The sequence below is a fragment of the Channa argus genome, chromosome 18 (assembly GCF_033026475.1).
Source record: "Channa argus isolate prfri chromosome 18, Channa argus male v1.0, whole genome shotgun sequence".
Classification (NCBI taxonomy): Eukaryota; Metazoa; Chordata; class Actinopteri; order Anabantiformes; family Channidae; genus Channa; species Channa argus.
Genome location: NC_090214.1, coordinates 20,366,859 through 20,387,464, shown reverse-complemented (window position 1 = coordinate 20,387,464; position 20,606 = coordinate 20,366,859). Strand labels below are relative to the sequence as shown.

The window sequence follows — 20,606 nt, the reverse complement described above, 5'->3', positions numbered from 1 at the left end:
GCCTTGGACCCAGTGTCAATACCCTCTGACAACTTTGATTATTTTAACCTTTCATTAACCTTTTAAGAATTTCAAATTGAAACAGACCTATGGAAGTGGGAGTATTGTCAAACACCTCCTGAGAGCCAGTGTGTAGTTTGAAGAAGTTGTCTCACCTAAGTGCCCCAAAATAAATCTCCATATCATGTGTCTCCAGCTTTAATGTTACAATCATACATTCTTAGAATCTTAAATGATCCACTTGCCAAAGCTCAGGCCACACAGTACCATGCAAAAGTCAGGGGTTACTTAGAAATGTACTTATATTTCATCAATCATAATACATGTTTAAAACTAAAATAACTTCAAATTTGTTTTCTTTATTGGCCTTTTAAATTGATCCACTTGTGTTAACAATAGAACAAAAGTCGTTTGTAATCTTCGTAATAACGATGGACCTCCGTACTTTTATGTAGATATTCTATCCTTTAAAAAAGCTGGTCCAGCCACAATGCTAATTTACATCATTAGCAGTATGTAACAATGCCTCTCCAATCAATTTGATGTTAAAAAATTATTTCTTTGAAAAACAAGAACATGCTCTTCAAAGAAACATGAGTGTATCTACACAAAAGCAATAGTTTATTTGCAGTTGCCATTGTTGGGTTTATTGAATCAGAAACATATATGCTCCACATGCAGGATCCCACAGTGATCCCTGCATGAAAAGGGCTGAATCCTGACTACATATTAGTCAGTTGAGGGTGTAGGTAGAATTCATCACCAAAGAGATAGAAACTCATATGAAGGGTCTTTGATATCAATTCATCATACGAGGCTTGTGGGAATTAGTCGTCCTCTCTGTGAACCCAAAAAGAATTTGACTGCCTAGTGCCTTCACATTGCAAATGCTCTGGAGAGATTTATATGAAAGGAGAATCCCTGCTCATTTCTAAACCAGTGTTTTCAAGAGGATAAAGTTCACATATTTCAGTTACTTCGGTTTTGTTCACCGACCCACCAAAAATCTCAGTTGTGATCATGCCAAATACTATGATACCTTAACGTCAGAATAATCTAACAGAAGCAACACATCCAAGCTGCATAAGCTCAACCTTCTTATTCTTTAGTTCTTCAGTCTCCTTTTTTGATTTTGGATACCATTGACTGTGTATGTTCAGTAAAGACAACCATTAAATCCATCCATTAAAGCACTTATCTGTTTAAGGGTCATGGAAGTGGGGTGGGGTACATCCGATTTTACTAGTCGGTCATAGGATTTACACTTAGGGACAGACAACCAATCTCAAAAGTTAGAGTCACCAATTCTTGTCACTGTGTCTTTGGATTGTAGCAGGAAACCCGGATCCCCATGTAGCAAAGCTGCAGCCAGCCAAACCCACAACCTCCATCAAATTCACTGCCATTTCAAATGTCTTTATTACATTACAAGTAATCGTCATCATCATTGCATCCCAGAGTGGGTACTTGGTATTTAACTGCTCTTTGAATTCATTTTGCTCTCATATATATTTTGCCGACGTAGCAGAGCAGGTGTTTTCATCCAAATAAATCTTTGTTTGTGGGATAAAGAGCTGTCAGCAGGACACTTACAATGTCTCAGTGATCTTAAAAATCAGCTTCTAATGTCACCAAAAGTGGACACGATAATCACAAAACTCTCTGTAGTCACAGCATAAAAACTCAATAAAATGTTCCAGCACCGTTATGTCTTTGTTCCGAGGATTCAGCTGAAAACAAAAAAAACTGTCAAAATAAAAAAATAAACATACAGGAAGCCAAACAATGCTGTCACCATCTCATCATGTTGTGCAAAACAGTGCAAGAATATCTTGGAAATACAGTTTTTTTCAAGCAACATCATGCAGTGCTGTCTCCGAAAAATGATGTTCCTATGCAACTAAAGTGCCTTTCAGGTACCTTTCAGGGTCAACTTGAAAAGCTACTTTTTTGCCTTAAACTGCATAAATCTCAAAAGGAACGAGAGGACAAGGTTCATTATCTGAAGAAGGAAATCTTCATTCAACATCAGAGGGCACAGGTAGATCCAGAGATCTGCTTAGATCCCTGATTTTACAAAGCTGTGGGGGGTTTTAAAGTAAACCTGCAGAAATAAACTTTAGTTCACCTTGTTAATGCATTTTGTTTGAGGAGGTTACATGAATATGTGATCCAAAAATTATAATAATAATGATCATACATTTTGAGGAGTGTCTGCGTCCCGTGTCTCTAATAGAAATACCCCATTTCCAAGTTAGGACACTGTAAAATGTAAAGGTAAAGATAATACAATGATCTGCAAATCATTTGAAACTTATTTTGTACATTATATATATATAATACAAGGCAACATATCAAATCTTGAAACTGAGAAATGTCAGCAACACACTTCAAAGACAGTTGAGACAGGGTCATGTTTAGCACCGTGGCGCATCACCTCTTTTATGATAAACATTCAAATGTTTGGGAACTGGGGAGACCGATTAACTTAATTTGCATATCAATTTTCCCTCATTCTTGTTTGATAAAAGATTATAGCTGCTTGTGCTGCAGCTGTTTTCTAATTCTCAGGAGGTTAATTTAATTCATAAACTTGGTAACGTCAGGTGACAGACAGAGAACGTTCATCGGTATGAGAAGCTTCTTAATAATTCTAGTTCAACAGTCCAAGCAGCTGAATCAACTTTTAAAGCAGAGATATTTTGGTCTGAGTGTGAACCTTGCGCATTAATTAGGTGCCACATTTTGTGATGCCACAAATGTTGCAGGTTGATGCGTGAGACTTTGTATTTAAACAGTTTCTTTACTTCTAATAATTTGGTTATAGCTATTGAAGGAAAATGTAAAACATATCATCTTATTTTTCTTGCAGTGGATATTTTTATTTACTTTTAGTCTGTCATGAAACAATATTTCCCATCATAGTTTTCATTGATGAAACATATTTGTCCGTATGCTCTGAATTTGAATGTCATAATACTGTAGCTGATAAAATGGAAAATGCCCAAATCCTTTTCAATTATATGGTGGGAAACGTTATTCTCAGGGGGTTTAACACATATTTGTTTTCACACAGTGATGAACCTTCCCCCATCCTCACTTTAGATGAGATGCTCTTCTTATACCCAACAATACTACTGACCTGTTACCAATTAACCTGATTGGCTGTGTTTTTTTTTTTTTTTCTGTCCCGTGTTACTGGCATCAAATTGCAAATGAACAAATTTCTCAGTTTTATCATTTGAGTTGTCGTCTTTGTATTATTTACAATTGTATGCTGAAAACCTGCTCCTGCCACTGTAGGTGTGAAATAGTGTAGACTGCGCTTGAGGAACTTAACATTCCCCAGACACCAATGAAGATTTAGTATTATGTTGAGTAATGTTCTCATCCTCTCCAAATGTAAACAAGTGTATTTCCTATGCAATAATTATATATTCGAAGCAGAAAGAAGGGATTCTATGGAAAGTAGATATTCAAAATGATAACAACTGGGTAAAACTAAATAAAAAACTTAAAATGAAGAATTTAAAATGGTACAGTGATTGGTTCATATCGAATATAAGTCACATGATTAAAAGTATATAAAGATGGTTTCGAATAAAGGAGGGATTCCAAATGACACAATGACATTTTATATTGGAAATACTACAGGCAATCGTTGCCCAGAGTAAAGAGACGATGTTGTTGTTTTTTTTTTTCAGTGGTGCAGCTAAAAGGAGGACAGGGAGGGGGAGGAGAACATGGTAATACAGTGTTTGATATCACTCTTGCTCTCGTGCTGTGCAAACACTTCACTCTGTTGTTTTATGTATAATTAAAATGTTTTGTGTGCAGGCAAAAGGCATCTGTAGACGAGCTGTCTTAATTGTAGCCCTGCCCCCCCCTCACTAATGCAGCACGAGGGAGGAGGTGTCGAAGGGTTAATGGAGATGCTAATGATTAGCATGGAGGCTTTTCACATTAATTGGACTTTTTTTTTTGTGCACAAACACAGTAGAGACAGCTTGTGCAGCAGAGTGGTTTTATTAAGTGGGTTTTATTAAGACAAGCTTAACGAGTCAATTTGGGTTTAATAGAGGAAAGAGGGAGGAGGCGGAGTTTTGTTCAGAGGTCTCTGCAGGGAGCCTCATAATTATATTCGTATTTTATCTGTTAGTAGAAGCGATCAGTGCAGACCTGAGGGGGTATTAACAAACAGTGGTTTGAGTGTGGTTTCCTACATATGTTTGTAGCTTTAAATCATTTAATTGAGAACGTGTGGAACCTCAAAGCCCATTCTACTGTATAAGTATTACAACAGCATGGCTCAGTCGTAAAAGAGTTCAGGTCCTAAACTGACCTGCCTGCAGTCCAGACCTTTAACCCACTGGAAACGTTTTCAAATAAAAAAAAAAAAAAAATCAAAATCAAAAGAGGCTGTGAAGTTTTGAGCAGCTGAAATGTGATATCGAACATGAACGGGGAAAAGTTTGCTCGAAAAATTCTTTAATCCCAAACACTTAATGTTTAAAAGAGGACGTGATGCAAACAGTGGTTTAACATGTCCCTTTGAAATTTGTTGCTTAGGTTATATTTAGAATTTTGAAATGATTTGCTAATCATGGCATTGTGAAATAATAAAATGTTTTGTACACTTAAACGCATCAGGGGACATGAAGGATGTGAAAGTGTCCAGACAATCTTAACACTTTGACTCTGGTAAAATGCCCTCATTTTCAAATGTCCCTACTTTGCAAAAGTGTTTTCACTTCTCAGAAAATGTCTTCGCTTACGAGAAAATGTTCTTCCTTTAGAAACTATGATCAGATGTTTCCTGTTGTTTTATTTTTTTATAATATCTAACAAAAACCCTTGCTTGTGTTTGTAACACACTAATTAGCAAGTCTATCATTTTTATTTTTCTTAAAAGCAAAAAGTTATTAAGAGGAGAAGTTTTATAGTAATTACTGTATATCCAGCACGTTGAGATATTGAAATAAATATTTTTGTCAAACACAGTTAGAGGTCAAGCTATTGCTGGATCTTCATCCGAGTGAACTTTACAATCAAATTCCAACAAAAACCTAAAACAACAAAAAAAAAAAATGTATTCTTGACAAAAACCATTAGGCTTGTCAGGAGCTTTTACCTATATCACATGCTCTTCAGGGGCTTATGGGGTTTGTTTTTAAGGAGTTTTAACAGGGCTCTGGTGGAAACAGAGGAGCAAAGTTGAGAGAAATTAGTTTGAAGAAATCAGCCGAAAGTAGAGTGAGGATCAGGTTGTTACATATTACTCTGCTCCCTGTTTGAACCAAATAAACTAAACTGTCATTCTTGTCCCCTGTCTCTCTCTGCAGAGTTCGCCCGCTCACCAGCCTCAGGTTCACCATCACCTTCATCTTAATCCACACATCAAATCACAAAACAAATACCCACAGACTCTGATATCACCGGAACTGATGCCTTGTCCCACTCAGTGTTTGCTTCAACCTTCCCGTTAAAGAAACCCTTTTCAGTATCTCATCATACTGAACATTTGTCGACTTCTGGAGTCTTGAAGGGCTTTCTCCGTAGCAAGAAGAGGGAAAGCAACCACAGCAATAATGGCATCAGCAACGGCAACAACACCAGCAACACCCACAAACTGCAATATAGGAACTAAAGGAGCAACAGCAGCAATAAGTTTAGTATTAACCAGCTCAGACACAGCGACTGCCGAAGCCTTTAAACGTCTCCGTGATTTCTAATATGTGCAAACTTTACAACAAGCGCTTTTCTCCGTTTTCTTATTCAGATATTAGTTTCTTTCTTTTTAATATAAGGCTATTAAAAAAGAATACAAAAAAAATAGTGAAACAATGACCTTATTAAACCCAAAGTCAGGTTGCAAACTGCTGGACAGCTTTTGCTAACTAATGAAACTCATTCTGCTCTTGGATGATTTTGGTTGTTTGTGGTTTCAGACTATCATCGGTTTTAAAGAAGTCTTCAGGGGTTTTAATGAAATAATGCGAACTCTGCATGAATATGAAATAGAACAATTGCTTATTTAAGATAAATTTTATACCTTGAGAGAACATACTTGTACATTTCTTGGACTGGAGTAAATAAATGATTATATTCTCAGTTGTGTATTGGTGTGTGTGTGTTTTTTGTTTAATAAATAAAATTTAAAACACTAGTTCAACATTTTAGTCATAGTTTCAAGTGTGATAAATAACCTTTACTATAAGAGCCAGTAAGAAAAGAAAAGCTTTTATATGCAGGCACCACAGCATTATAGGCTGAATTAATGAAAATTACTAATGGAAAATGATAAAGGAAATGATTTTTGGACTTTTGGTGGAAATAGAGATGCAGTAACAGCTTTGATGAACTCATCCTTAATGCAACTGTTTAGATTCACTGGAGAAGCTGCAGACCTGTGCTGCACAGAAAAATAGTGAAATTAATTAGGCTCAGAGTAAGGACATTTTAGTTGAAGTCAGCACTGCTGCTGTGGAAATGTGCAACATCCCGTCAGATATTTCATAAAAAAAGTCAAGAAGCTACGTTAGTTAGGTCACTGTAGATCTGTCTGAAAGACACGTAGTTCCAGACTTTACTGTGAGAGTCGCCATGATTCTGAAGAAGCTCTGGGTTCCAGATGGCAGCAGGCATCTCGCTGCCCAGAGACTTCTGCTGACCCCCAGACAGTTTGTTACCACCTGGAACCTCTAGTCCGAAAGCTGTCATGTGCACTCGGACTGAAAGAGGTAGAGAGGACTAAAAAAACTAAACAAAAACTTTGTATGTATATACAGAATAAGTATTTTTCTTTCACCAGGTGGGTTTAATGTTGTGGCTCGTTGGTGGATTCTCTAATCTGTCCACTCTGTTTTACAGTGCTTATAAGTGAACGCTTGCATTCTCCAAGGATTAACCTTTACGGCTCACTATAGATTAAATCAGCTGATTGTTCTGTCAGCCCACATGTTAGACTCTGATAGCATTTGTCTGCTCTGTGCATGATGTGTACGCTCCTGTGTGTGTGTCTGTGTGTTTGTTAAGATGGAGTGAGCTCTGCCCTCATTTGCATCCGCTAATGGCTCCATGATGCCAGTTTCTGATCACTACAACTGCACATTTAAATTCTTGCTTCAGTGCCAGATGCTGCAGCCCATTCCCCCCCCCCCCCCCCCCCCATACACACACACACAAACACACACGTTCTCCTATCCCCCCTCTCTCTATTTGTCTCTGCCTACATACTTTAACAGCAGCTCTGTTAGAATAGACTAACTGAGGTTAAACTGGGCACAAGGACGTATCACTGATATTGATGCTTGAGTTGGTAAAACATTTCAACAATAAAACACTACGGGATGTCACTGCGAAACCATCTGTTGCTGTAATAACCTCTAGATTTTGGAATCTGGCTATATTTTCTCCCATTTAGCCACAACAGCAGTACAAGAGTGGACCATTCAATGCAAATGTGCCCAGAGTTAGTGGTGGCAAGGCTGCGAAAAAGCTTTAGTGGTCTCACACCACGTCTTTAATTTTTTTTAGTTTAAATTAAAATAATTATCACAAGAATCGTCTGTGTCCAATGAATTGAGGTTCTAAAATGGTTCGGAGCTTTTTTCTTTGAAGGGGGGGCACATTCCTTCAGGTGTCATCTTAGATGAAGGTGGAGTGGGCAATGATGGATGAAGTACTCAAAAACTGTACTTAGGTAAAAGTACAAACCCAAAAAGACAACGTACAAAGAGGTAGGCAAACTGAATTTGAGGTTCTGGAAACATTTCCAGCTCTGGTTGTTTTATTGTTTGATCGACTTTGACGTGGCAAAAGGAATAATCCTCATTTAAAGCCACAATCATTTCAGTTGGCTTAAAGTTTGAAAATAGACCACTATACAGGTGATACTCTCGTTAGCTGTGTGCAGTCCTGTGTGGTTAGTGCAGATCTCTGCAGTCAGGTCAAACTCAGCAAAACACAGCATATAAGAAGTGCTGGGACGCCAAAGAGTAAAACGACTGCGTACTGGCTCCCTTTGAGCCCTGCACTGTCAAAAACAATCTTCTAAATAAGACCATGGAAGGAGGGACTAATGCCATGTCTGCCTGCGCATGGTTAAGTGAGCCTGTCTCGCTATCGGTGGGTTTTCATGAAAAAACAGAAAGTATATAAGTATAGGTGAAATGTGCGGCCTGCAGGTCCTGGGAGGTTTTCCTTGGATCTTTGGGACCTGGGATGAGTCATCATCGTGCTCTTGAAATAATATTGCAAAGATGGCCACTTTTGGGAAGGTCCCCTTTTGTGACAGTGTCTCTCACTATGGATCTGTGGAGTTCAGCAGCCTTATCACAAATGGCTTTTTTACCCTTCCCAGACTGACATATTGTAGTTTGTAGTGTTTTGATGAAGTTACTAAGAGGATTAGTACTTTTTCCCAAAGCTTAGTTGCTTACATCACCTTTGTTTCTTCATCACATGCAGACTCACTTGTATTTTGTTCCCTCTTACGTTGACTTTGTTTTATGTTGGATGTAGTTTCAACATCTGAAACGGTTTAATAATGAGATACACACAGAGGAGAAGAGAAGAAATCAGGAGGGTGTTGAATACTTTTTAAGATGTAATTAGCAGTTGGTGGTGCACTTTTTGCCAACTTTGATCTGATCTTCACACTTTCTACCCTGGACAACCCAATTAAATCAGACAAAAAAGTACATTTGTTTAATTATCTACTAAGGAAAATGAAATGGTAAATAGTCTGATAGCAGCGTGATATTACTTTGGATATTTGGATATGTGAAGTTGTCAAATGATATGTCCTCCTTGTTATATAATAAGTGCGTGACTGTGTGCGTGTGTGCTTGTGTGTATGTGTGTGTGTGTCCTACAGTGTCTTGATTATTTTTGAATGTCACATTTGAGTGTCTCCAACAGAACCAACAGCCTAACTTTATTTTGAAGGGAAGAAAAAATGAGCAGCTTTTGCTCCTCCTGCGACTTTACTCTGATGATAGGTCAACTCCTTGTTTGTTCCTCTAACTCGTGATGAAATGTCATTAGCTGAACAAGATTTTGGAAATTCCAGTGTTTGAGCAGCCACATCAACTGTGACTTCAGTTAAAAGAAATGAAAGGCATTAATTCCTATTTAGTGGGGTCCAATCAATATTTTAAATGATTATATTTACACTGTAAGCTGGACTGTAAACTCCACAGGGAACTTTTTTTTTTTTCCTCTGGAATAAGTTTTCTGTGGATGCCTGTTCACTGACAGAACACAGACCCTGCAACCTTCTACCTGCACATTAGTATAGGAATGAGCAGCAGTACACATCCCATTGTGGTCTTCAAGTAACACTGAGGTAAACGTCAGCTCACTATCATAACTCACCTGGAGAAGCCCTTTCATCCAGCTGCCTTCAACTATGTTGGTTTATTGGGAACTATTCATGATTGTGAATCCATGAGCTTTAAATCAAAGAATATTTGCAACTCATCTGCAACTCGTGCTGCAAAACAAATGCGTACTTCATTTCCTCAGCCGTGACTTCATCCACTGTTTTTGTCTCTGCTTGATTTCATAAAGATCCTCCACTGTAGCGTGCACCAAGCCTGAAAGGCCTGATTAGACTCCAAGTGTTCGAGCTGCAGCATAATAGGCGTCCTCGTCCCCATTAGAAGACGGCCTATCCTAGTTGAGACAGGTCACTCTTTAACTCCTGGGCTTACCCGATGGGAATTCTTTTGGGGGGCTTTAATAACTGTGTTTTTTATAATTATTGGCATCAGTGATGTGCAGATGGAGTTTTCTGTTCTAGGATTGATTCCCATGTTAAAACTCAGCAATTTGAGGTAAATGTATATGTTTTTATGAACAAAGGACACAGTAAAGAGTAACTATAACTAAGCTGGATTGAGATGAACTACTTCTCCTTCCACCTGTTTATCTCTAATTCATGGACGTCCACTCATTATCTATCCTGGTGGGGGGCTTGAGCTGATCCCAGCAGTCATTGGGTGAGAGGCAGGCTTCACCCCGGATGGGTCACCGGTCTATCTCAGGACTAATGCTCATGCTCACATCTACAGGTATCTTAGATTCATCAGTGAACCTACTGTCCATTTTTGGATTGAGGGAGGAAATTGGAGGGGCCGAGAGAAAAGCCCAAATGGAGCAGGTAGGCTTAAAATGTCCATCCAAGGTTTTAAGCTAACAAAGAGTGGTTACATTTATGGTTCTGCTTCTTATCTTTCGATCAAAAGTGTTACAATGTCTCCCCTCCAGGCTGACGCATCCCCACTGTTGGCTGTTCAGACACGTAATTGCAAACTCTACAGACGCATGATCTAGAACTGGCAAAAGCAGCAGACTCCTGATGATGGACTCTCTGTTTGACCAGATGTTTTAACAGCTGCTGCAAAGCGTCAGTTATTAGTTCAGCTAGAACTGCTGTAGTTGCTTCTTTCCGCATGCTTCTCGTTTTACTTTCAGTTTGAGCAAACCTGTTTCAACACAACAGCTCTGTGTTGAGCCCAAGCACAAATTCCTCTTCAGTGCTCTTTAATATTAACACTGCACTTGCATTGTCATCAGGAGACCTGAACTTTTATGATATTTTATGGGCACTACAGTTCATAGTAGAAAAGTGAATAAAGGAAAACTCTATATACATAAAAGGTGTTTTATGACTTGGAAGAGGTGTGTGCACACCTTCATCTCATGAAGCTCTCTGTAAAGTTTATGGCCCAAAACTGTTGCTGCAATGTGAAAAATTCTGATGTTTAGTCTGTCCTGTGTGCACCAAAATTTTTGTGCATCCTAAAACCAAGCTGCTCCAAATGGAGTGAATTATTGTGCAATAACTTATTTTTAGTTTTATCTTCCAAATTAGTTTGGACTATTTTGCAGACGTCTCTGATTACTTTGAGTAATCAATGAATGATGGATGATTTTTGATTCAGTTATGTAAAAACATGAAAGTAGGTGAACACAATCTCAGAGAGTTGGTCACACTACAGCGCCCCCTGTGGTCATCACTCTAACACACGTGCGTTCAGTGACAAACATTGGTTATGAAGATACACCACGCTGTAATAACACAGTCCCAAGTGTAGTTTTGCGGTTCCACAAAACTCAGCGGATGGACACATATTAGTTTCATATTTTAAGAACAGTTATATATTTACAATTATTTTTACATTGGTTTCATATCAAGAATCTAAGCTTATAAACTCCCCATGTGTTTTAATGAGGAGCTTATTCAGATAAAACAGGTTTCGGCATTGTTGCACTAAGGTGTCTCTGAATCATGTCAGTGTTTAAAACTTTCTTACTTCAGTGAGTTTATCACTAAGAGAACAACATTCTATCCTTTTATTTTCTCTCTAAACTTGGTCAAGGCAGATGGCCGCCCACCCTGAGCCTGGTTCTGTTGGAGGTTTCTACCTTTGAAGGATGTTTTCTCCTCTCCACTGTTGCCTAGGGCTTGTTCGAGGGGGATTTGTTGTGTTTTCCCTACATACCTGTTAAGTCCTGACTTAATTATTAAGTGTCTTGACATGACTTTGTTGTGAATTGGCACTATTCAAATACAGTTGAATTGAATTGAATATTGTAGCAAATGTAGAGATTTAGGAGAATTATGCATGTAAATATCACATGAACTATTTTAACCACTCCCCAATCAGTGATTGGTTTGAAATGTATCACTTCAATGTTTAGGCCTCCTTGCGGATTTATTCCCAGTTCTTTCTTCCATGCTTTAGTTTATAATCCAAATGCTCAGATTAGGTTGAAATTAATAAATTGTAAAGTGCTGAAATTGCATCTTTGCCTAAACTCTGCTTCGTCACCAATTTCCCCAATTTATTCAGGTAATTAATTTGTTTTTTTTTTAAATCTGTGTCATACTGTGCCTAACTTACATCACACCCTCCTTGTCAGGTGAAACCATACAGTAGGTCCCTTGAGAAACTCTTTCCCATCGTACTATACCTTATTAATTATTAAAAACAACTGGATATATGTTTATTTCCCCAAATTTTGCAAAGCATCAGAGTAAAGGTGTTAACTTCTTAGGCTTGTGATGTTAATAATGGTGCATTCGCTTCCCCCTGCATCTTTCAAGGGATTTGCTTATTCGTAAAGAAAATAGTTTGTGTCTTTCTTTATTTCTTACGTTTTTTGTTTTTGTAATGGAATTGTCATGATCCGGGCCTCAGTTACACTTCCTGCCTTTGGACTTTTATTTTGTAAAATACTACAGTAGATGGACAAAGGAACAAGCTATAGCGGCTTTTTTTGAGGATTTGTAGACATTTCCCACTGTTTAGAAGTGGAAAAGTAGAATGTTAAACATGCCTGAGAGAAAGGGCTCCACAGAAAAGCTTCACACAGAATAAGGAAGCAGCTTATCTACAGCTCAGTGCAGAAACCGAGAACACCAGGTTTGTTTGGATGCATCAAATGCAGTCTGCAAAGACGGAGAAGACCTTGTGGTATTCTAAGATTTAGCAAATGCTTCCAGTTCTGCACCACATAGTCTACTGTGGGGAAAACTAGATTATTTCAAAGCGCAGATAGTCAAAGAGCTAGTGATGGATATTTTAGGGGAATCTTGACGTGTGGGAGCTGTAGCTTAGTTGTTAGAGTGGATTGACTGCTAACTGTAGGGCTGTTGTTTTGATCCCCAAGTCATCTGGTTTACATGTCAGTGTTCTTGGGGCAGCAGGATGCACATCTCACAATGAGTTTTTATAATGGCAATGAAGGTAATTATTAGGAGAGAGGCTTCAGACAAAACGGCTCTTAACACTTGTAGAGATGTTCAGGGAGAAGTTGACAGCTGTCACCACCGCTGCACAATGGACCAAAGGCCTTTTGAATAAGTTGATCAGTAACTGAAAGTGAGCTGACATAAAGGTTAAGCCAGAGAAAGACTATTTGAATAGTTAATGGTGGACTTTAAGAAGACAAATCCAAACCGAGAAGCAAGGAACTGTATAACTTCACTTCCACACATTAGGCAGTCAACACAGACAGTTAAGTTAATATGTAGTAACTATACTTAATTAAAATGTTACACAGATCATCTGTGTTTATGGTTTACTCTCTATGTCTCATACAGTATAGTTCACAATAAATGGACCAAATCTGGTTCACATACAGTAAATTATCTATCTGATTTGATAGGAACAACCAATAAATCGGAAAAAAAAAAATAGCTATGTTACTTTTAGAATCCCTACGTTTTACTCAGCAAAACCATCTGTGGCACTTGTATTTACACACTTAAGTCAATAAATTAATTTAATTATCAATTAAATTGTGAATATGTGCTGAAGAATCACAGCATTTATTCTGCCCACAGAACAAAGGGCGACTGTGGCGCAGGAAGGTAGAGCGGTTGGCCACCAATCTCACAGTTGTTGGTTCAATCCCCGGCTCCTCCGATCACATGTCGAAGTGTCCTTGAGCAAGACACTGAACCCCAACTTAGTTGCTCCCCCATCGGTGTATGAATGTGTGTGTGATTGTGAGTGTGAATGGGTAAATAAGAAACAGTGTAAAGCGCTTTGAGTGCCAATAGGTAGAAAAGTGCTATATAAGTGCAAGTGCAGACCAGAACTGATCTTTGTGGTGAAAACTCAGACTAATCAAATATAATATTTCATATTAGAATGTTCATAAAATGCAAATAATCCAACATCTGAACCAATCAGCTGTTAGATCAGGTGAGTCAGATGTTTTACAGATGGCGAAGAGCAACCGTGATGCCTGGATCCAAATACTGCACTGCATTAAACTGACAAAGTTAATGTTGACTGTGTGGCATCAGAGCAAGTCTGTATAAAGTCTGACAGGAAACAAAATAACATGCAGAACTTTCAAAAAAGCCAGATTTAAAGAGTCAACTAGTGAATCAAGTTCTGACATGTCATCAGCAGACACTGAATACCTAGAGATAAACCCAATTGATGCACAAAGGGGGACTTTATTGGTTTCTGTGGCTGAAGAAGCCAAAAACAGGGTATTTGAAGCAGGCATGAGGGTGAGGCAGAGCGATGTGGTTGGAAACCTAACCTCGGCCTAGTGGAGGAAGGCTGTGGGGGGGCAGCCTCTTTGTCTCTAATGACTGAGTTGGATATAAATGTGTGAAGCCTGAAGCAGGCAGTAAAAAACATGACAGTGCAGCAGGTTCCAGTGAATGGTTGTGGGTTAGAAGAAAGGTGTGTGGCCGGGGCCAATATAGATACTGTTCATGCTGAGAAGCTGAGAGGGAACTCGAAGAGCCGTGTGTTGGTTGATTATGTCTGTTCAGAAACATACGCTTGTTATCAACACGGGAAATATAATATGTTTGGTATAGCTGCTTGTTAACATGAGGAAGTTGCCTTTTTACAGAGGGGTTGCTACATACTATTGTGAGAAAATCTTCTGGATGAGTGTTAACCTTTAAACAAGGACTCTACAGATATAAAGACAACACTCCCATGATACATCACTGAATTAAAAGGGACAACTGCCAAAGCATCACAAATATTTAACAGATTCACTGTATACTGCAGGGCAGGGATTTCTGATGTCTCGTGACCAAGAGACAACTACTCTAAGAAGCAACATTTCCTGGGGGAAATGTGCAAAAAGAATTTTTTTGGGCAACACTGAAAAAATGATCTACTGCAGTTGCCATCTTTAAGTGCCATGACACTATATGTATATTTTTTGAAATAAAGAATAAAAAATTGTTATAAACACGACTTGCAACCTTAAGCGAATCCACACACACAGAAAATTTTAAATTGCCAATTCTATATATTTTCCCTTTACAGAATGATAAAAAGTGTGACTATGAGCAATCAGTGGTGTAGGCTGTGCCTGCATGAGTGTAAGCATGTGAGATATAAAATGAAAAAAACAATCTGCAGAACTAAAGCTGGGAAAGTACAGAAGGGCCTTTATATTCTTAGCCACTTCCATCTGCCAGGTGCAGCTAATTCTGCTGATGACCCACCCAGGCTCTTGCTAAAGACAGCAAAAAAGAATCAATACAGCAAGCCCAGGAGGGTCTGTCATTTCCTTTTTCTTTATTTTTTAATCTAGTTGATAAAATTTTGCCTGAGACCAGTCAGCCAAGTCATCCACACATCTGCAATACTCCACATCACTTTCAGTGAATGAACCAACAATCACCGCATCATCAGGTATTTTAACATCAAAATCACGTGGTGATGTACTCCTGCATTGTTTTTATAAAGAGTAAATGGAAACAAATAGTGGAGAACACTGCACACAGTGACCCAGATAACACATTTGCATTTACACTAACAGCCCTGCGCTCTGCACAGACAAGGTGTGTGAGGATGTAGCAGCAGTGACTCCCACATCAAATGTGTTGAACAATGCCAGTCATTATGTTATATTTAATGATTCAAGTTGAAGAAATCGAAAAAGCACAGCAATGAATTGTAGCTGGGAACAAAAAAAGACAGTGGAGTTTCAAAACCAACGCAACACACCAGAGAAGCTCCCAAACTAAGCAGAAGTTGAGACTGCAGAGAAAATTGGCCCAGTAATCAAGTAGGGACAAAAGCCTACATATAAAAAGATGTCAAATGAAAGAGACGATCTTGAGAGTGGCGAGGAACAGGAGAGCTGCAATTTTGGGACACGCGAGTAAGAATATTTCCTGACATGATGCATGAGATTAGCAGGACGAGAGCCTAGTTTTATGATTTAAGGCTGAAATTGAGAAACGCCGTCCTTATTATGAGGACATAATCTAAGCTTCAGCACAAATTGAAATGGAAGAAGCAGATGGCTGAGAGAGAGGTGGTTGTATCAGCAATGGCCATTTGAAGAAAATGGACATGAATCGAAGAAATGGATGATTATGGTTAAATTGTTAATGTGAACATAAAATATAGCAACGGGAGTTGCTAAGGCACTCTGAACAAAACTAAAGGGAAGGGAAAGCAGTATAAGTGGAATAGTTCACCATTGTAATTAAAGTTACTGAGGAAACTGTCTCATAGAAGTATTTTTAGTCTAAGAACTAAAGTGAGTGATGTAGCTGAAATACATGAGCATGTGTTATTAATTTGCTGGCTTAGACACATTAAGATGATTCATTTGATTTGATTGATGACTCAAATATGCATCTGTAGATATTCACAGATATAATATAGGAGAAACAGGAATGCGTATGAGGGTGGTATAGCAATATATGATCATAATCACATACCAGTAAAGGAAATATGATTAATTAATGTTTTCTGAAATTGAAGTGTATTGGGCAGAGATTAATTTTCTTCATGTGAAACCTTTGATGCTGCTACGTTCCTCCACATCTATAGGCGATATATTTAGAGAAGCTATGTGAAACTTTAGAAAAAGTGTGTGCTTTTGACAAAGAGATAATCTTTTAGAAGATCTAAATGTAGACTCGAAGTTGTTGCGTTGGCAACTTAAAAACACAACCCCGGGCTGTAAGTAACGTGTGTAATTCAATACAAATGTTTACAAACCAATAAGAGTGTGTATAAAAAAAGAGAGTATAAAGAGAAATATGCGTTGTAGTTATAATTTCTGTTCTAAGACCTGGGCTGTGTGGTAGTAAGGAAATCAATGAAAACGTTTTGTGAAAAAGATGAGGTTAAAAATATATGTTGAGGATTATCCTTCTTTATTACAGAAGGATTTTTGGTCTAAAAATTATACATAACAAAGGACAAAAACAATACAAATTCATAAATAACTGCAGGCTGTTGTGCCAAAGTATTAAACAACACAGCAAAAACTGTTTGCAGTCAACGTTGGGTATAACATCAAATGGATCAAGACTTTAGCTTCAAGCATTTATGTTTTCAGCTAAAAAGGTTAATTTTGGTTTATTGCTCATATGTTACGTTAATGGGTAATTGTGCTGCTGAGTAAAATGTTAAATAATTTAATGACTTTTTCGATATGTAAAGAGTAACTGATTATGGGTTTGAACAACTGAAAATGATCTGCACTGTTTTAGCCCTTTTCTAACTATTGGTACTCAAAGCGCTTTGCACTGCTTCTCACCACCCATTCGCACGCACAATCACACACACACACACACACACACACACACACACACACACTCACACACAAATGGGGGTGCTGCTATGCGGTTGAGGTTCAGTGTCTTGCTCAAGGACACTATGACATGAGACAGTAGCCCCTGTTCATTTATTACTGCTGCCCACGCCACAAAAAAATGGACGAAGGTGACAAAAGTCAATATTTTACATTAGTGTACAAGTAGACAATCAGAATGACCTAAGTAGAACATTGAACACGTTTTTGTTGTTGACTTAAAGACACTGACCTGACTCAATAAATGAATGAAAAATGAAGGCTGTAACTTTGTTTATTTACCACTGATGCCAATTTAATAAAAGCCATTAGTGCAAATCAACATTTTATGAAAACAATAACAGGTAGAAGCTTGAATCTTTTCTCTGATTGGATCTGTTAGACCAAGTGAAGTATGAAGGAAATACAATTAAACATCAATTCTCGTGCTTTGATAAGTACTGTCCATAGCTTCAGTAACAGTGTAATTTATGTCTATGAGATCAAACACAGAAACAGAACAAAGTTTCAAACAGTAGCTAAAGATGGGAGCAGTTGATTATGCTGCTGACAGTGTCCAGGCTCCATGTGTTGATTACACACCACATCCTGCCACATAGGAGCTCAGATCACGGTTCCTACAGTTATTGCGCCAGGCCACCCTGAAACCAGACAGAGGCACATTACTCAAATGTCCACATGTCAACATTCATGTAGTGAAGTATCCATGAGTATTATGGTCAGGTCTTACCAGGCTCCCATGCCATTGGGATCCCTAACAACGCGTTTGGCGCAATTGATGGCCACAGTGACATCATCAGTGAGAAGCTCTGAAAAACAACAAACAAATGTGGATTTGGAAAGTGGTATTTAAAAGGGAACAGAAATGAAAGGAGCCTCTTGAAAACTCAGTAGTGCCACATTTATTTTGTGTTGACCAAATTTGCAACAACTGTGAGTTTCTGAAATGCAGCAGTTTTAAATGAGCATTGTAGGTATAAAGTGGTGGCTGCATGCAGTTAACATGTAAATGTGTTGTGTCATCACTCACGACTGCACTGGATGTTGCATCCATTTGAGGTGGGCGTGCCATTGCTACACCACCAGCGACTGTTAATCTGGAAGATGCCATAGTCAGTGGATCCATCAGTGTTGCGGTTGGTGGCTCTGGTGTTGTAGTTAGACTCCCACTTAGACAGGCAAACCCCTGCAGAGGAAAGAATACAGACCCATATATAGAGCTGGGTGCAAACTATTGTGAAATAGTAAAGATTAAAAGTGTTTCCATCAACATAATATTTGATGCATATACAGCTAGTACTGTTCCTTCATTAGAAATTAAAGGTGATGTTTTTATTAATTTATAAAGGGGTTGGAAACTTTTGTATCAATGTAAGTTTGAGTGGTAATAGGCAGCTCCTCTAATATCTGTACATGAAAGCTACAGTATGTAACCTTTTTAGTAGAAATATGCTTCAAAACTTGAAGTGGAGAAGTTCTGTTAACACCTCCCGTGACCAAGATTGAGGTGGCTGGAGTGTAGCAGAGCAGAGCAGAGCAGAGCAGAGCAGAGCAGGGTGAGTGAGTGCAAAGGTAATTTGTACTGAGGTTTATGCTTGTGGTACCTTAATTTGCATACTGTAGTTTTAAATTCTACACCACAGCCTGCGGCTGGTTTGCTTACAGTAGCTCAGCAGGAGTGGAAACTGTCAAAAAAAGCTGACCTGACCCAAAAGTAAGGTGTAAAAATGTCAAACTACTGGTAGTAGCTTCTCAGTTTCCTCATCTACTTTAACTCCTGCCAAGATATGTGACAACAACTGCTTATCGTATGATAACAAATAAGCTCATTATAATAAAGTAAAATGTTCCTGCTGGCTTGAAGTGCACTCTGAGTGGAAAATATGATCAAATTATAAGAGTCTAATTAAATACTAATTGGTGGTAGTGAAATAAACGGCTGACTTAAGGGTGTTAAAAACTGAAAGTAATGCTGTACAATACATTGTTTACTATGAGACGCTCTATCTAAAGACGAGCAGAGTGGTACTCACAGTTGGCCAAGCTGTAACCACGGTAGCCGTCCATCCCATGATTCTTCAAAGTTCGAGCCCATTCACAGCGCTGGAAGACTTTAGCACTGGCCACAGCCACCAACAGCAGAAACACCAGACTCTTCATGATGCCCTCTCTGTTGGACCAAATGTTTCCACGGCTGCTGCTGCAAGTCCTTTTTATAGCTGTGAAGCTGAAACGGAACTTTTCTTTCACACTTGTCTTTTCACTTCTTATTTTTTTGAATCTCTTCCAGTTTTAACAAAGTTGTTGCAACACAAAGTTGTGTAAACAGGAGATTTCAATTTTCACTCATGGGACTTGTGTTTGAGCAGCTGTTATCAGTTTTTTTCAGTCTGATATTACACACTGCAGTGTTGGTATGAATCCATCTTTAGCCAAAGTGACAAAAAGAAAGAAAAGCTGATTAAACACTTTTGTGTCAACTCTGACAAATAGTGTTTGGTCTAAAAATCCACCCTACATACACAAATGTATTAATATATAATGTACTAATGTATTAAGACTTTAGCTTGAAGCATTTATGTTTTCAGCTTGTCCAAAATCGAGTCCTAAAAAGCTTAATTTTGGTTTATTGCTCATGTGTCACAGTGTGTTGATGTGGATGATTTAGTTGTTATAAGGCACGTTCATGAGTAGTTGTACTGCTGAGTAAATAGTCAAATAATTTAATGTCTTTTTCAATATGTAAAGAGTAACTGCATAACCTGGCCAACACTCACCGGGAGCAACTAAGTTGGGGTTCAGTGTCTTGCTCAAGGACACTATGACATGAGACCGGAGGAGCCGGGGATCAAACCAACAACTGTGGCATTGGTGGACGACCGCTCTACCTCCTGTGTCACAGTAGCCCCTGTTCATTTATTACTGCTGCCCACGCCACAAACAAATGGACGAAGGTGACAAAAGCCAATATTTTACATTAGTGTACAAGTAGACAATCAGAATGACCTAAGTAGAACATTGAACACGTTTTTGTTGTTGACTTAAAGACACTGACCTGACTCAATAAATGAATGAAAAATGAAGGCTGTCACTTTATTTATTGAAAACCGATGCCAATTTAATAAAAGTCATTAGTGCAAATCAACATTTTATGAAAACAATAACAGGTAGAAGCTTGAATCTTTTCTCTGATTGGATCTGTTAGACCAAGTGAAGTATGAAGGAAATACAATTAAACATCAATTCTCGTGCTTTGATAAGTATTGTCCATAGCTTCAGTAACAGTGTAATTTATGTCTATGAGATCAAGTTCGGGCCCATTCACAGCGCTGGAAGACTTTAGCACTGGCCACAGCCACCAACAGCAGAAACACCAGACTCTTCATGATGCCCTCTCTGTAGGACCAAATGTTTCCACGGCTGCTGCTACAAGTCCTTTTTATAGCTGTGAAGCTTCATATTTTTCAATGTCTTCCAATTTTAACAACGTTGTT

The 20,606-nt window shown here is 38.4% G+C and overlaps 2 protein-coding genes across 4 annotated transcripts in view; one reads left to right on the top strand and one right to left on the bottom strand.

Annotated features, from left to right (window-relative positions):
* The window catches only part of mbd2 (methyl-CpG binding domain protein 2), a 31,409-nt gene extending 25,292 nt beyond the window's left edge, over positions 1-6,117 (top strand). For 2 of the 3 annotated variants that reach the window (XM_067484370.1, XM_067484369.1), the window contains one exon: positions 5,343-6,117. In XM_067484370.1, coding sequence (XP_067340471.1) covers positions 5,343-5,430 — 88 coding nt within the window. In that variant the 3' untranslated portion in view covers positions 5,431-6,117. Of the gene's footprint in view, positions 1-3,704; positions 3,747-5,342 lie in introns of all 3 variants that reach the window. The other variant, XR_010911594.1, reaches the window with a different exon arrangement.
* Positions 6,118-17,368: 11,251 nt separating this feature from the next.
* LOC137104052 (lysozyme C-like) lies at positions 17,369-19,352 on the bottom strand. The gene is made up of 4 exons (XM_067484858.1): positions 19,146-19,352; positions 18,143-18,298; positions 17,843-17,921; positions 17,369-17,753 (listed from the first exon to the last, which is right to left on the bottom strand). Exons 1-4 carry the CDS (start codon positions 19,270-19,272, stop codon positions 17,687-17,689), a joined length of 429 nt encoding a protein of 142 aa, XP_067340959.1. The 5' UTR covers positions 19,273-19,352; the 3' UTR covers positions 17,369-17,686.
* Positions 19,353-20,606: the final 1,254 nt, after the last annotated feature.